This window comes from Chironomus tepperi, unplaced genomic scaffold, assembly GCF_022539635.2.
Source record: "Chironomus tepperi strain 1889 unplaced genomic scaffold, CSIRO-AGI_Ctep_v1 contig_364, whole genome shotgun sequence".
NCBI classification, from domain to species: Eukaryota; Metazoa; Arthropoda; class Insecta; order Diptera; family Chironomidae; genus Chironomus; species Chironomus tepperi.
In genome coordinates this window covers 808,506-825,958 of record NW_027226486.1, presented here as the reverse complement: position 1 = coordinate 825,958, position 17,453 = coordinate 808,506, and the positions used below count along the sequence as shown (strand labels likewise).

Below are 17,453 nucleotides of genomic sequence, written 5' to 3'. Positions count from 1 at the left end.
ATTTGTGATCTACTAGTTCCCTCAATAGTGAGTTCAAGTCTCGAGCTCAACGACTTTCCCAGACAGAAACCGAGAACATTTCCAGCAAGCTAGTCAGATGAGATACATTTTGTTGTAACCTAAGCTCCACATTTGAACATAATTACAGTAAGTAGGTCCCAAATCTGAGTCCAACGATTCCTATTCTCGTTGGGGAACCAATTATTAAAGAATTTCCTTGTCATCTCGATCGAGAATCCTCAAAATTATCTGAGCATTGGATGTTTGGACGTCTAGATTAAGTAGTTCATGTCATCTATGATAATCTGGTCATTGAATTTCAAAATAAGTCAACTCAACTCCTCTAGGCTATGAAATTGCGGAACTGGATTTGAAAGTTTGGATATTCATGCGAAAGCCAACGTTAGGAACAGATTCAGGCGACATCAGAGAGAGTCTGTTGATCACAATTGGACTGTACGGCAATTGAAGTGAAGTGAACCCTAGCAGGCAAAAGACGGCTATTACTTACCATACTAGTATTTCTGTACCATAAAAGCATGCTCTTATCCTGTTAGAGGAAGCGATATTTGTGAATTTACTTAAAATTATTCCGATAATTCCCAGAAATTTCATTATAAAACCTTCAAATTATACTCAATAATCCACCCAAAAAAAATCCTAAAATTTTCTAATAAATCAAAATAACTTTCAAGCATGTCAAAAACAAGCATAATTTTTATGATAAAAAAATATGAAAGTCAATCACATCCACAAAATAGAATACAATCAAATAAATGATATTGGCGTAGAATGTTCATGACAGGAAATTAAGATGCCAATAAGCAGTTCCTTCACACATCACAATTCACAATTTCTTGTCTTCATATTACACATATCTATAAGAATCTTCATGTGTGTCAAGTATGCGTGAACATATCATGAAGATTCTTATCTCAATATATATATATATTTTTACCACCTTCTGTTGCCTGCCGCTGGTGCTGTTCATTCAATTGAATACGCGTGTAGATACATCTAACAAAATTACCTTTCACAAGCCTCCCCAAACTTCCATTTTCATCAAACAATTGCTCATCATGTCGCATTCTTCTCAATTTTTGTGTGTATGCCTTACAAATTCTACTTTCGCTGCTGTTGCTGCTTCTTTTTTTGCCAAAAAAAAAATAAAAGTATGTGATATGAATATTTATCATTTATTTTCATCCACTTCCAGCATCCCCCACTCAAACTCCTTGCCAAAACATTCATTCATTCATTCATTCATGCAGAGTTCATACAAACATTCATTTGCTATAGGAAACGTAAGAATCATAAGAACGTGTTGTTTGCTATGTTCTGTACTGAATGTGTTTTGTTATTTCCCATCTTACTTCACTTCACTTTTATTTCAACATAAGTGTTTATGTGTATTTGTGGTTTATGTGAATTCATCATGCGAAATTGCTTACCGATGGATATCCATATATCTCATGATAATCATAAAAATATTTTTCTTTTTTTTTGAATGATGTTGAGGATTTTATTGTCAAAATATTGATTTGGAATTTTACATCTGATTTTTTCATAATCTGTGGTCTTAGTGTTGGGTATTTAGCTGTGACTCTTAGTCAGTGGTGAGCAATTTGTGTTCCGCGGTACACTAAAGCACACTTTAGGCTCTGGAACACTAAAGGCTCTGGCTCCGGATAATTATCCCGAACGACACATTGGGTTCGCAGCTTCTTAGAGTTGTAGCTGGGTTAGAATCCATAAAGGAACAGGCGTCTTATGTGACTTACTACCAGGAAACGATGACAATGCTTAATAACAATTTAACAAGTAACAAGTGAGATAGAAACTCTAACAAATTCATTAAAATTATAAACTACATAAATATGAACTTCATTCTAAGTTTAATGACTTATAAGCACTGACCTTTCAACAAGTGACACATTTTTCAATGACGGCTGATAATGACTCAATGATTATCGATAGACAATTATCTCATTGGTATTACTTTGCGGCATTTAAATAACTTTGTATCAGTGACTTGTAGAGCAATGTATTTTCTAAAACTTGAGACAGTTTCTTATTGAATGTTGCTGAAGTAAGAAGTAGTAATAAATTAGTATTGAAAAAAAATGTCAAAGCCATCATTTGATCCAGTCAATAAAATCTGGCATGGACCCAAAATTCCACCAATCTACAATCCAAATCAGAACCTCGGACAGTTGATCCTCAGAATTCTTCAACAAAATCAAGATTCAGTCATTCAAATATCAGCAGACACTGGTGCCACAGTGACTTGCCAGCAAATGCACGATCAATCCATAAGAATCGCAAAGCATTTAACAATATGTGGAAAGAAGGAAGGTGACTTGATTGGATTTGTGACTGGAAATTCAGAGAATCTTGCACCGATCGTCTTTGCATGCTTTGCATTGGGACTTCCAGTCAATCCACTGTCACCGATCATGAATGAGAAGGACATCGTTCAAATGTTTACAATGACAAAGCCGAAAATGATATTTTGTGATGCTGATAATGTGAAGGTTGTGCAAAATGCTGTGGATGAGATGAAAAGTGAAGCTAAAGTATTGACTGTGATGGACAAAGTTGATGGACATGAGTGTGCAACTGAGATTTTAAAGGAAATGGAAGGAGAAAGTGTTTATGATTTTGAGTAAGTGTTGATTATTTGCAGGAAGTTCTGAAAATTAATCAATTATATTCCAGATTCCCATCAATTGACCCAAACTCAACAGCAGTAGTTCTTTGTTCATCAGGATCAACAGGATTCCCTAAAGGAATCTGCAAATCACACAAACAATTAATCACAAATTTTCAACAATTATGGCCATCAACACATAAAGGCATCCCAATTCACTTCCAATATTCTCCAATATTTTGGCTGACAGGCTTATATGCTCTCATAGCAACCATATTTTACCGATCCATAAGAATATGTTCCGCAAAGTCATTGAGCCCACAACAGCTTGTTGACACTATTAACAAGTATAAAGTCACTCTACTACTTGTACCTCCATTTGTTCTAGTTTCACTTCTACAGCTTGAGAATATCAAACCACTTGAAACTGTTCAAACAGTTCTTGTTGGTGGATCTGTCGTATCTGAGCAGTTATGTGTCAAATTTAGACCATACTTACCTAATGGATATATTTTAGTTGGTTATGGATGCACTGAACAAGACTTTTTGGCTGTCAATTACGCAAAAGTCAGTGGATGTTGTGGACAAGCTTTCATCAATACTGAGCTGAAGGTAAGATGATTTTGAGTCCATTCTGATCTATAAATCATGACTTATTTGACATTATTACAGATAATTGACGAAAGTGGAACTACACTTGGTCCTAATAGTTCAGGTGAAATCCTAGCAAAGAGACTAGTTAAATTTTCAGGCTACATTGACGATCCAGAGAAGACAGCAGAAGCATTCGACGATGAATGGTTCAAAACTGGTGATATTGGATATTTTGACAATAATGGCAATCTCTTCATCCTCGACAGGAAGAAAGAAATGCTAAAATACAATGGATATCAAGTCACACCATCAGAAATTGAGGAGATTATCAATAATATTAAAGGAGTCTTAAGCAGCTGTGTTGTTGGCGTTCCTAAGCCAAATACCGGCAATGACATACTTCATGCTTTTGTAATATTTGATGATTCTTGTGACATTACAGCTGATTATGTTCTGAATTATGTAAATTCAAAAGTTATTGATGTAAAGCGGATTCGTGGAGGTGTTCATGTTGTTGGATCGTTTCCGTTGGGGGCGACAGGGAAGGTTGACAGAAAAAAAGTTAGAGAAATTGCAGAAGCGAACTTTTTATGTCTTAATATTGCTGAAAATCGTCAATTTTAGTGACCTGTCCTGGCAGGCAAACAGCGTGCTTCCATGAGCAGAGTAAGCTGAGAACAACGATCACATGCATGCTTATCTGGTATATTTAAAGCAAGCCAACTATCAAGCGTAAGACAAGCATGCTCTTTGCCTGTTAGGGCTTAAAACAGCTCCAGAAGGATGACATCAACAACAAATCCAGTCTCCCAAACAATCCAGGTGCTCAATATCCAATAAAAAAGTAAAAGTCACTACAACGTGCAGATTTTGAGATAAAACGTATAAGGCAATAACTTTATAAAGCAGATTTTTGATTAACTTAATAAAGCAATTAACTGATAAGCTTCTATGGCTATACCGTACTTTATATTACAAAACGTTTTAAAACGTGATCAGTGTTATCAACTACACATGCACATAATGATAGATATGCAGCTAAATATAGAGCAACAGAAATAAATTTTTCTCAGTTTACTCGAGTATCTTGTCAGGAGAAGAACTAAAATATTATTATATATTTTTTAAATTGTGTACAGCATTGGAAAATGTCAAAAGCTACATACGATTCCGTGAATAAAATTTGGCATGGAACTAAGCTTCCTCCATTTTTTAATCCCGATCAGAACCTTGGATTTATAATATTAAACATACTTAAACAAACACCAGATTTGGTGACTCAAATCTCAGCAGACACAGGTGCCACTGTGACTTGTCAGCAAATGTATGATCGATCTATAAGAATCGCTAAATACTTAACAAAATGTGGAATGAAGGAAGGTGACTTGATTGGATTAGTGACTGCAAATTCTGAGAATCTAGCACCGATCGTCTTTGCATGCTTCACATTAGGACTTCCAATCAATCCACTGTCACCAATCATGAATGAGAAGGACATCGTTCAAATGTTTACAATGACAAAGCCGAAAATGATCTTTTGTGATGCAGATAATGTGAAAGTTGTGCAAAATGCTGTGGATGAGATGAAAAGTGAAGCTAAAGTGTTGACTGTGATGGATAAAGTTGATGGACATGACTGTGCAACTGAGATTCTTAAGGAAATGGAAAACGAAAACACCAATTTCTTCCAGTTCCCATTAATCGACTCAAACTCAACAGCAGCCATCTTATGTTCATCAGGATCAACAGGATTTCCAAAAGGAGTCTGCAAATCTCATCGACAATTCATTATGGGATTTAATCCATCGGTTGCACACAAAGAAACTTCCGTTTGTTTCCAAGGTTCTCCTATATTCTGGTTAAGTGGCTATAGTATGCTATTAAGTGGAACCTTATCAAAAAGCATAAGAGTTGTGACGTCAAAAGTATTCACAGCTGAAGATTTTATAGACATCATGAATCGATATAAAGTAAATGTCGTCACAGTTCCTCCGTACTTTATTGTGTCACTTCTTCAAGTGCCAAACATAAAGCCGATGGAAAGCCTTAAATTATTCATAATTGGTGGTGCGATCATATCTGAGCAGATGTGCTTGAAAATTAAGAAATACCTTCCAAATGCAATGTTTTTAACTGGATATGGATGTACGGAAGAAGATGGAATTGCTGTTAATTTTTACCAAAATAAATTGAGTGCTACAGGAACTGTTATTAATAATGTACAAGTTAGAGTAAGTAATAACGTTAAATTGGAAAGGAATATATTATATCCATTGATATTTTTAGATCGTTGATGACAATGGAAACAGCCTGGGTCCAAATGAAACTGGAGAAATTTACGTCAATACTCCAGTTCATTTTTCAAAGTACATCGGCGATCCAGTAAAGACAGCAGAAGCATTTGATGGCGATTGGTTCAAAACTGGTGACATTGGCTACTTTGATGATCAGCAGTTCCTATTTGTTACAGGCAGGAAAAAAGAACTTTTAAAGTACCAAAATTATCAAGTAACGCCTTCGGAAATTGAGGAACTAATTGATGCAATTGAAGGTGTCCATAGCAGTTGTGTCGTTGGAGTTCCTGAACCACACAGTGGCAATGACATCATTTATGCATTTGTGGTTTTGGAGAAGTCGAAAAGTCTTACTGCAGAGTTCATCCTTAAGTTCGTTAATGCTAAACTCATGGAAAAGAAGAGAATCCGCGGCGGTGTCCATATTGTGGATGAGTTTCCAATAGGTGCGACTGGAAAGGTTAATAGAATAAAGATCAAAGAAATGGCACAAGATTTATATAAAAGACAAGCTAAGAATTGAGAGGAACTTGAAATTGTATAATAATATAGAGATAAGATAATGCCTGTAAGTCACGAGACTATCAAATATTAAAATTCTATTTTTAACTACAAAATTCAAAATTTAATGATAATATTAGATGCCTATTTATTTTTACAAGCACATAGTTCCAAATGGTTGATAACGTTGAAATAAAGGAAGAGATAAGATTAGTTAAGTGAGAAATTACTGGTTTTCTTCACACGAATTAACGGATTTAACTCCAAAAGTCCGATAAGAACTCATTTCTCGCACGCTTCCTATTGATTTTAGATAGATGAACGTAAAGATAATCTAGAGGCTGCATTGGTCATACTAAGAAGACTTCACTGAATAGCACAAGTTGGTTAATCGATCCAAAGCCCTGCATCAGTCTGGCATGTCTCTGGTAAGGTCTCTGACCACTGATACGGTAGAATGGTACACTTGGCATGGCTAAGTTGTAAATTTGTTCCGTTTCAAAAGTGAGACGGTAGAATCAAGATACTATGCTAGTGTTGTACCTTTATATTCCATACTGAACCACGACCGAAGAATTCGGCTCCAATGTCACTGAATTTTTGTTTGATTTACGGGTTCAAGCTATTTGGTATTATATTGTGCCATAGACTATGTTAGGGGAGAGGGGAGAGGGGAGGGTTTCAACTCATAAATATCAGGACTCGAAGTCATCTCAAGTCTCCTTGACTCCATCCAAAGTTCAGTCAACTTAGAGCTATGATCAACATTAGTCATAATGAGTAATGTCCATATGATAAAGCGAATAAGGCAACCATTTTGTAGAAACGTCAGCTAATTCAATTGTTTTGCTTCCCAAAAAAGGAAACTAGCCGATAGGCTTGTTTGGTTATGAAATGTACTTTATTCATCCATAAAAGCATCTATCACTTATTACGTAATCCAAAGAAAATGAGATGTTCATTATCAATGCAAATAAAAATAAATGTTTTGGTCACGTTTATAAGGAATTTTAATTATCAACATTTGTTTTCAAGTTTCTAATGGCGATAAGTAAGCTTTGTGAGTACTTGTACTGAGTTTGAAGATAAGAGCTTGAATTTTCTAAATTTAGCTCAGTCTCTCTCTACAGTTCATCTATGACAGTGGCCATTAAAATTTTTGTAGTTTAATTATTCAAGAAATAGCATAAGAAGTTTAAATCTAGTAATTTGAAGCCAGCAGTATGCAAAAACCATCATATGATCCAGTCAATAAGATCTGGCACGGACCCAAAATTCCACCAATCTACAATCCAGATCAGAACTTAGGTCAATTGATCCTCAAAGTCCTTCAACAAACTCCAGACTCAGTCACTCAAATCTCAGCAGACACAGGAGTCACACTGACTTGTCAGCAAATGTACGATCGATCAGTAAGAATCGCCAAATATTTAACAAAATGTGGAATGAAGGAAGGCGACCTGATTGGTCTAGTGACTGCAAATACTGAGAATCTGGCACCAGTTGTCTTTGCATGCTTCACATTAGGACTTCCAATTAATCCATTGTCACCGATCATGAATGAAAAGGATATCGTTCAAATGTTTACAATGACAAAGCCGAAAATGATCTTTTGCGATGCTGATAATGTAAAGGTTGTGCAAAATGCTGTGGATGAGATGAAAAGTGAAGCTAAAGTATTGACTGTGATGGACAAAGTTGATGGATATGACTGTGCAACTGAGATTTTAAAGGAGATGGAAAGCGAAAGTGTCGACGACTTTGAGTAAGCCTTAATAATCTACTGGAAGTTCTCCAAATTAACCAATTATATTCCAGGTTCCAATTAATCGACCCAAACTCAACAGCAGCCATCTTATGTTCATCAGGATCGACTGGATTCCCAAAAGGAATCTGCAAGTCCCATAAGCAATTTATTACTGATTTTTCCCGATTATGGCCAATCAAAAATGGCAAAACACAAGTCACATTCCAAGCATCTCCGATTTTCTGGCTTAGTGGATTTTTGATGTTAGTAGCAGGCTCAATTTATCGATGCATAAGAGTCATAACTACACAAACTCTTCACCCAGAAGTGATATTAAATATCTTAAATAAATACAGCGTATCTGTTTATATAACACAGCCATACACACTTGTCGCACTTATGCAGCTTGAGAACTTCAAACCAATTGAGAGCATTCAATGTATGTTTATAGGTGGATCAGTTATTTCTAGCAAGTCATGTGAAGAGTTTAAGCCATTTATTCCAAATGGTAAACTTTTCATTTTATATGGCAGCACAGAGGAGAACTTCTTGTCATTTAATAATTCTGATGGTAATTTTGGCAGTTCTGGATTTGCGGCTACAAATGTTCAATTGAAGGTAATTTAGTCAAATTATGCTTTAACAAAATCTCGACGTCTAGTTGATTTGAAATCTGGTCAATATCAAGTTGACTTGACTTGAATTGAGTCAGTTCTAGACAAGTCAACTTGAGCTCACTCGAGTCAATTCTAGTCAAGTCAATATGAGTTTACTCGAATCAAGTCAACTTGATTTTGCTCAAGTCAAGTCAACTTGAACAGGTTATAGTCGGTTCAAATCGAGTGTAGTCAACTTGAGTCGATTTAAGTCAAGTCAATTTGAGTCGATTTTAGTCAAGTAAACTTGAACCAATTTTAGTCACGTCATCTTGAGCCAATTTTAATCAAGTCAACTTGATCAAAACGATTCCTTACAATTCCACAGATCGTTGATGATAATGGAAACTCTCTAGGCACAAATGAAAGAGGAGAAATCTGCAGTAAAGTTCCAGTTCAATTTTCAGGTTACTGTGAAGACCCAATAAAAACTAAATATATGTAGTCGACAGGAAGAAAGAACTTTTGAAATACAAAAACTATCAAGTCACACCATCCGAAATTGAAGCAATCATAAATGAAATTCCAGGAATCACAACTAGCTGTGTTGTTGGAGTTCCAGAGCCTAATACCGGAAATGACATCATTCATGCATTTGTGATTGCCGACAAAGAAGCAAGTCTAGATGACAATTTTATACTAAACTATGTCAATAGTAAAGTAATTGACCCAAAACGGATTCGCGGTGGTGTGCATATTGTTGATGCATTTCCACTTGGATTGACTGGTAAGGTTGACAGAAAGAAGGTTAGAGATATGGTTCAAAAAGTAGGGAAGTAATTGATCTAATCCCTATACTTCCTGGACAATATCGCGTGATTTTCTGTGGCTACGTAACTAAGATCAACCTACATCCTCCTCATAACCTCTTCAGGCACGCCTCCAGCCTACTTTAATAAAGAACATTGATTTTTTCAAACAGCTATAACTCGTCTTTATGTTTTACAGTCTTTTGGAAAGGTTTTCTCGAAATGATTATTGATGGCATTGTCTGCAGTTGTGTTGTGGGTGTTCCTGACGATGAAACGGGCAATGACATTATTCATACTTTCGTTATTATTGACTCGTCCAAAAATATGAATCGGAACTTTATACTTGACTACGTCAATAAAAATGTCATCGATCCGAAACGCATTTGTGGAGGTTGATTCATTTCCATTAGAATCGACTCAAAAGGTCGATCGAAAGGCATTAAGACTTGAAATAAATACGCAATTCAAATTCATTGCATGCACTTGAGGAACTTGCCTCCCCGAAATGCTTTTTAACTCTTATACACTTTGTCGTCGCAGCAATAAAACTAAGAACGACACTTTTTTTTATTTCAACATCTGTGAGTAATGTGAAGAAATATTTCCCCATTCCACAATCAGGTCTGTACGTAAAGATGAAAAGTTTTTTTCATCCTTCAAAACTTTTTGTTGTGAGTGCTTTTTGTCTAGTTGATGGGGTTGTGTTGTTGTTTTATCTTGTTGGCTGAGTGAAGATGTGATTTTAGGTACTTGGTTACTTACTTCGCTGGCCGAAATGGTCAATTTTGATCAATGGACTCCTTTAGAAGAAACCTGGAGCTGGTTCTACAACTGGCTTATGCTTTCCAATTTCCAATAATTATACACGATCCTGTACTCAATTCTCTAAGTTCCATGGGTTTTTCTGGGTAATCTTTGGACGACATGAATGAGGGTTCTTGATGTATTGTCTCGACAGGCGCTCGAGATCAGATCAATCCTAGGATATCTCGAGAATCATTGTACATGAATCTAGTTGAAGTCAGAGTGAGGTTCTTGAATGCATCTTAATGCAACAGAGATGAAGCAATGGATCAAAGATTGCAGTGCCTATTAAAGCATCTCCACTCATAAAGATGCCTTGGGACCTGATAAGAATTCAGGATGAACCTAAAGATGAGAATTGTCAAAAATTTCCTTCCTTAATGCTTCAAAATAGTCAAAACCTAAGAAGCACTGGACAGGTCTTTTTGGAATCATGAAGTCCTGTCAACTCTAGTTTAAGGAACTAGTCTTTATTCCCCTCACTGGATTCTACTCCACTTATTGACCGCTTCATTCTCACCTCCCTAAAAATGCTCAACTACCCCCTAATTCCTCCCAGATTCCTCAAACTTTTCCTCTTTTCTTCTTTTATCTCCAACAAAAAAAAAATTCTTTTTTTTTATTGATGAAATGAGAAAAGTCACACAAAATGTGACGAATGTATGCAAAAAGGAACTGCCACTAGACACACACAAAGTCTCATATATCATAGAACAGCAAAATGATGAACGACTTTTTTTTTCTTCTTTTGGTTCCTTCTTATTCTTCCAATTTTTCTGATACTTTTGATATTATACAAAATGAATAAATACGAATGTGATTTGTGTGACATGTTGATGTTGTTGTTTTTGATGACGATGGTGAGAAGAAGGAAAAAAAGTTCAAGAATGTGAAAATGAATATTGATTATGGTGTGGATGTGATGAGAATTTTGAGATGTCATCTTGTTGAGTTTTTTTTTTTGTGGAAATATCTTGGGAAATATTGAGGAAATTTTTAAAGGCTTATATGAGGTTGGACACTTTAATGTTTTTGTTGGATGGTCTAAGTGATCAATAGTGGTCCATGAGGTATCGCATTTGCCATATCTCACCTTGATAAGGCTTTATCGAGGCTTCCCATGAGTCCTAACCTAGGTATCCTAGGGTATCCTAACTTTATCCTTGAAGAGAACATAATACTCCATCCTAGCTCCACCTTACCAACCCCAGCCTAAGGGATCAATAATAAGATGAGGTTAGGTTACCTAGAACTGCTAGGGTGTGATTGTTTAGAATAGTGAAGCTAGGATGAAGTAAGTGTGATACCCTGGGATAGCTTAGGTAACTCTATTTTTCTTGATAGCGTAGAGTAGAGCATCCAAGGTAGGTTAATAAACCGACCCCAAATTACAAAGCAATCAGCAGTTAAACTATATCTACCTAGAAACCGCTCCAAAGTGGTTCCCGCTCGATTTGAGAGAGACTCATGCATACATTTTTGTATAAAAATAACTCGCAAATATGAGTACAGATTAAACAAATATGTCCTTATCAATGTCAGTTGATTATTACGAAATATTTTCGCTCATTTACGTTGTCTCAATTAGAGCTCCGAAATGACAGTGATTTCACAGATAAATTTGAGAAAGTAGTTCTCTCAATTTATATAAATGCTTAATGCTCAGAAGTCAATATTTGTTAAGTCAATATTATGTCGATATTTATTATTATGACCACACATCTTGTTCCTTACTTATCATTTTTGTCTGTTTTGGTTCAGAATAGTTGACAACCTTAACATGTGAGCATATGTTCAATGAGTATTTTACAGTGTATAATAATTAGCACCGCAATAGGCTCATATTCTCCATATTCACCATATTCTCGTATTTAATTACAATTCTAAGTTTCAGCTTTGCCTTACTCGTAAACTGCACTTTTAAAACTGATAATTAATCATAGTAAAGTGCAGTAATAAGTACTAAATCAAATATTATACTTCATAGATCAATAGAGAACAATAAAGCGTCACTCAATGTACAGAGAGAATTGAGATTGGCTCTTCTTATTTGCCTAAACTGAACAGTATTTATACGAAAGTATTTTTGGAACATTCGCTTAGTCTAAATTTAGATTTTGTTCTGTTTTCATTGCAATCTACTATTTTTTCTTGAATATTATCAGTTATTCCTCAAAATGTCAAAGCCTATATTTGATAAAGCAAATAAAATTTGGCATGGACCAAAAATTCCTCCAATCTACAATCCAGATCAGAATCTTGGTCAATTAATCCTCAAAGTCCTTCAACAAACTCCAGACTCAATCAATCAAATCTCAGCAGACACAGACGTGTCAGTGACTTGCCAGCAAATGCATGATCGATCAGTAAGAATTGCAAAGTATTTAACAAAATGTGGAATGAAGGATGGCGATGTGATTGGATTTGTGGCTACGAATACTGAAAATCTAGCTCCGATCGTCATTGCATGCTTTGCATTGGGACTTCCAGTCAATCCACTGTCACCGATCATGAATGAGAAGGACATCGTTCAAATGTTTACAATGACAAAGCCGAAAATTATTTTTTGTGATGCTGATAATGTGAAGGTTGTGAAAAATGCTGTGGATGAGATGAAAAGTGAAGCTAAAGTATTGACTGTGATGGACAAAGTTGATGGATATGAGTGTGTAACTGAGATTTTAAAGGAAATGGAAGGTGAAAGTGTTGATGACATTGAGTAAGTGTTGATAATTGGCAGGAAGTTCTGAAAATTAATCAATTATATTCCAGATTCCCATCAACCGATCCAAACTCAACAGTAATGGTTCTCTGTTCATCCGGATCAACAGGCTCTCCCAAAGGAGTTTGCAAATCACACAAGCAATTTATTTACGATTTCCATCCATATTTTAAGCAAAATACAAGCAAGCCAATCCGAGCATTCCAAACATCCCACATTTATTGGTTTAGTGGAATTTACTATATAGTCATCGGTGCTTTATACAAATTGGTCCGAATCATTACAACAAAATCAATTGAGCCACAACTTGTTGTTGATATCATTAACAAATATCAAGCCAATACTCTTATGATTGCGCCTTATGCTATTTCGAAAATCTTACAAATTGAGAATCTTCAGCCAATGGACAGCATAACATATTTGATGATCGGCGGATCAGTCTTGTCTAGAGATATTTTTAATAAGTTCAAGAACTTTATTCCGAACGGAACTGTTGTTAATTGTTATGGATGTTCTGAGGAAGATTATATTGCAATTAGTGAAGGCGATTCGGAGGATGGAGGTGGAGTTCCTGTGGTTAATACTCAAGTTAAGGTAAAGACATCAAGAAATTTTTCTGTTAACGCTTGTGAAGTATATAATTTCAATAATTCCAGATTGTCGATGAAGCCATGAACTCTTTAGGACCAAATGAGCAAGGTGAAATCTTCATCAAAAAGCCAGTCCAATTTACAGAATATTTTGGAGATCCTGAAAAGACACAGGCTACATTCGATGGAGAATGGTTCAAAACTGGTGATATTGGATACTTTGATGACAACGGCTGCCTATACATCGTCGACAGGAAGAAAGAAATGCTAAAATACAACAATTTTCAAGTCACACCATCAGAAATTGAGTCAGTCATTAACGAAATCAAAGGAATCGTGAATAGCAGCGTTGTTGGTGTTTATGATTCAAATGATGGCAACGACATCATTCATGCTTTTGTTATTGTTAATGAATCAAGTAATTTGACTGAAAATTTTATTCTTGAACAAGTCAATGGAAAGGTTAGTGAACCGAAAAAGATACGCGGTGGAGTTCACATTGTCAAGTCATTTCCATTGACTTTCTCGGGTAAAATAAGTAAAATTAAATTGAGGAAAATGGCAAAGGAGTTGAACTTTTGAGAAATTTTTTTGATGTTTTTAAAGAGAAAAATGCTTGTTAAATTGGATAGAATGTGAAATAAATGTATATAATGTCGAAAAGCATTAACTAACCGTGACTGTGACTTGATGACTGATTAAGGTAATATCTGGCATCATGTCAGAGTCACGACAGTGTAGTGCTGGACTTTGGATCGATTACTTGATTTATGATATTGCATTTGAAGTGTCAAGGCTTCAGCATCAATGCTGATAACAATCCCTTTGCTGAAAGCATCCCCAAACAGGCATAGAGCATGCTTTCATGGTACAGAAAGACCAATACGGTACCAAAACGCAGAATCTTTGTCTGAAAAGGCGTCAACACATTCCAACTGTTCATGACTGTCCGTTTAGCCTTGGACACCATTGTTTGTTCCAGTCCGGTTCTCACGTTGGGTTTCTTCCCGAGTGACACAAGCGAAGAAGGTTCCGGTCTGGAGTTTTGAAGGCTACGCTTAATCTCTTTTACTAATACCAAATGGAAGCTACGTGGAAACAAATAGCTTCCAAATGACTGCCAAACGGACAAATAGCGTCTAAATGACTGCCAAATGGGCACGGAGCGTCCAAATGACTGCCAAACGGACAAAGAACGTCCAAATGACTGCTATACGTAGGCGGCTTCCATTTGGTATCAATAAATGAGGCTTAGAGCAGCCTTCTCCATTTGTGTCGCTCAGACATAGCTTTCACTTAAGGATGGTGATTTCCCCAACTTGTTCTACCCGAAAATTAATGATACTTACCTCATTAATCTCCATAAAATCACATATAATTTACTAAAACAAGAAAAACAGCATTAAACATGAAAAAATGCTTAAAACCTTTAAATCCCTCCATCTCTTAACCTATATTTTCCATTGTGGCATTAACATCCCACACACAATAAAATACTACATATTATACTTATAATGATATTCAATCATAAATCCTGTTTATAATAAATGCGCATATGATGGAATGTCGGTGAAGCAATGCGAGTTTAATGAGGGGATGTAGGCTTTGAACAAAAAAACTTTCTATTACATTCATAAATATAAGCAGCACTGGCAGGCATTCATCTGAATTTTATCACAATTTTTCGCAAAACTTAAGAGCTTTAAATGAGCAGCTTTTGTGCGGCAATAAGCAACACACAAAAATATATAAAAAAAAAAGTTTTTCAACTTTTACATTTCCCTTTTTTGCTCTTGTAAACTTTTTAATTCGGAAATTTTTTTTATGCCATCACTTGGTGGATGTAAGGGGGGGATTTGGGGGGATGGGTGGAAGGGTTGGTGATTTGAGAGATTCTGGAGAGGAGTTTAGGTTAGGAATTGACAAAATTTTGATTTTTTGTGGTCTTTTGAGCATTTATCTGCCATCTTCTAATTGAGGGGTCCCGGATAGGGTCTCAGGGGATAGGGTGGGAGTGGATGCGCTTGTTTTTGCAAAGAACGTCAAATTTTTGGTGGTTTTTTGACATTTTGTCAAAAAAATCCTAGCAAATTGAAAATTAATGTCGAATTAGGAGGATCAACCCTTTACCCCTCTGTCCCCTTTCTCAGATCCCTTCCTGCCTCAGACGTAGCCGACATTTTATCAATTTTCCAGAAATTCCTCGAATCTTTTCCCCAAAAATCCTTTGAAAATTGACAAATTTAACAAGTCAAGTTGAATTTAATCCCACAAAGTCTCTCACCCTACCTACACTCCTGCACCCTCATACCATTCCAATGAAACAAGCTTCACGGATCTTTTTTTCCGTTTGTGGTCATTCCTGTCTTGAAAGTTTCACTGCGGTAAGATTATTTATTTTGCATTATTGTATTTTATTGCTATTGAAAAAATATTTTTTTAATGATTTTTAAGTTTCATCCTTGTGGAAAGCATAAAACTTTTGATTCCATCGGCGGTAGTGAGTTACTGAAGAGATTAACTTTTTATTTTTTCATGCTGTTCTGCTTAACCATTTTTGTATTTTTTAGACTGAAAATTTTTGTGAAGCCTCTTCCCGCGGTTTTGATTGTTTTAACGGTTGTAGGTTGACAATTTAATGAAATTTAATTTTATGGATGACAAGTTTAAGTTTTTTTTTGCAGTCGCTGAGTTTTGTGTTCATAAAAATTAAGTTTGTCATTGTCACAGAGATGAGTGAGTTTGTAGGAACATTTGTTCTTTCCAAAATACTTCCCAAAAAGCACACGAAGAGGATCAAGGTGAAAAATTGAACGACTTGTTTCTGGCCGGAAATTACGGGCTTTTCTATGGCACCAGTTCTTCCATGTAACCTTGTTTTATTTGTACAATTTGATTTCGGAAATGGACAGTTATAAGCCTTTCCACCCCTAGCGTGATTGTGGGGCTGCTACCCCTCAGACAGGGTGCTTTAGATAGGCTTTTACATCCATTGTGGCTTTTACATTGTGGGGCTTTTTATATCCTTTAATGTACTTATTCTGGCACCTACCTCGGTCGTCAGCAGTGTATTTAGCGATATCAGGGAATAACGGAGAGCCTCGGAGTCAGACTTCGGATTTCCCAATTTCAATTTGGTTTCCCCCAATTCCTGTTCGGCTTCTCCTACTCATCTTAGGCTTCCCTAATTTCCCATCTTTCCCCCGTAAGAGCAAACGGAGGACAAGTAAACAAGGCTGCCCGTAAGAACAAACGACTCCTAACCTAGACTTCTCTTTCCAACTAAAAGCATTTGAAGGTCAAACTATTGAAAACAAAAATTTATAGCATATCCGCACTACCTAAAAAACAAGCAAAAAATTTAACTTAATTATCAAAAAAAGTATGTAACTCTCCCAATCAACAGCAATTTATACTAATTGACACATCTTTTTCCATCGGAAAAATGTCTGCTTTTTGTGTTTTTAGGAAATTAGAAATTTTTTTTTATTCCACAACTATAGCTCTATAGCATGAGCAACATCCATAGTAACAACAACAACTTCCTTTTCCCATTTTCATCTTTGTATTCTCTGTGTGGTTCAAAACATCATAAACTAATTAAAATTGAAACAAAGAAAATGAAAAACTTCGTCTGTCGTTCAGTTTTTCAACTTTTTTCGAGGAGTTAAGCGACGATTTTTTTTTCCTTTTCTCCTTTTCATGTCTCACAGATTCAATTTTTTCTTGGTGCTGTTGTTGTTGTTGTCGAGAGAATAAAATTCAATTAAAAATCTTCCGCAATTTTTTTTTCTGTTGTTTCTTCTTTTTGAGAATTAGATTTTCGCATTACAAAACTTTTCAATTATCATTTTCACTTGTTTTCTTGCTTGCTGTTTTCATTGTCGAATGATCTTATTGAAGTTTTGTTTCTTGTTGTTTTGCTTCCTATGTCTTGAATTTTTGGATTGGTTTTATTTTTAGAATCGGAATTTACTTTCTTATTTGTGATTGATGGATATGGAATGTTTGACATCTCCAAACTCTTGTGACTGCCGACCAAAACTAGCTCTTTAGCCGGCTGCCGCTTGCCAATTTCTGATTGATAATTCTGGATTAGATTGTTACTTCTTTAGGAGATTTATCAATGAACCAAAGGAGGAA

General features: G+C 35.8%; 4 protein-coding genes across 4 annotated transcripts; all 4 read left to right on the top strand.

Moving 5' to 3' along the window:
* Window positions 1-2,123: 2,123 nt before the first annotated feature.
* On the top strand, window positions 2,124-3,868 carry LOC139095437 (luciferin 4-monooxygenase-like). Its single transcript, XM_070646787.1, has 3 exons — window positions 2,124-2,665; window positions 2,719-3,262; window positions 3,323-3,868. Exons 1-3 carry the CDS (start codon window positions 2,124-2,126, stop codon window positions 3,866-3,868), a joined length of 1,632 nt encoding a protein of 543 aa, XP_070502888.1.
* Window positions 3,869-4,340: 472 nt separating this feature from the next.
* LOC139095436 (luciferin 4-monooxygenase-like) lies at window positions 4,341-6,061 on the top strand. The gene is made up of 2 exons (XM_070646786.1): window positions 4,341-5,475; window positions 5,531-6,061. The coding sequence occupies exons 1-2, from the start codon at window positions 4,393-4,395 to the stop codon at window positions 6,059-6,061; spliced, it is 1,614 nt and encodes a 537-aa protein (XP_070502887.1). The 5' UTR covers window positions 4,341-4,392.
* Window positions 6,062-7,164: 1,103 nt separating this feature from the next.
* Window positions 7,165-9,370, top strand: LOC139095435 (luciferin 4-monooxygenase-like). The gene is made up of 3 exons (XM_070646785.1): window positions 7,165-7,804; window positions 7,858-8,404; window positions 8,884-9,370. Exons 1-3 carry the CDS (start codon window positions 7,263-7,265, stop codon window positions 9,220-9,222), a joined length of 1,428 nt encoding a protein of 475 aa, XP_070502886.1. The 5' UTR covers window positions 7,165-7,262; the 3' UTR covers window positions 9,223-9,370.
* A 2,742-nt stretch (window positions 9,371-12,112) lies between these two features.
* LOC139095391 (luciferin 4-monooxygenase-like) lies at window positions 12,113-14,081 on the top strand. The gene is made up of 3 exons (XM_070646723.1): window positions 12,113-12,717; window positions 12,771-13,314; window positions 13,377-14,081. Exons 1-3 carry the CDS (start codon window positions 12,176-12,178, stop codon window positions 13,890-13,892), a joined length of 1,602 nt encoding a protein of 533 aa, XP_070502824.1. The 5' UTR covers window positions 12,113-12,175; the 3' UTR covers window positions 13,893-14,081.
* Window positions 14,082-17,453: the final 3,372 nt, after the last annotated feature.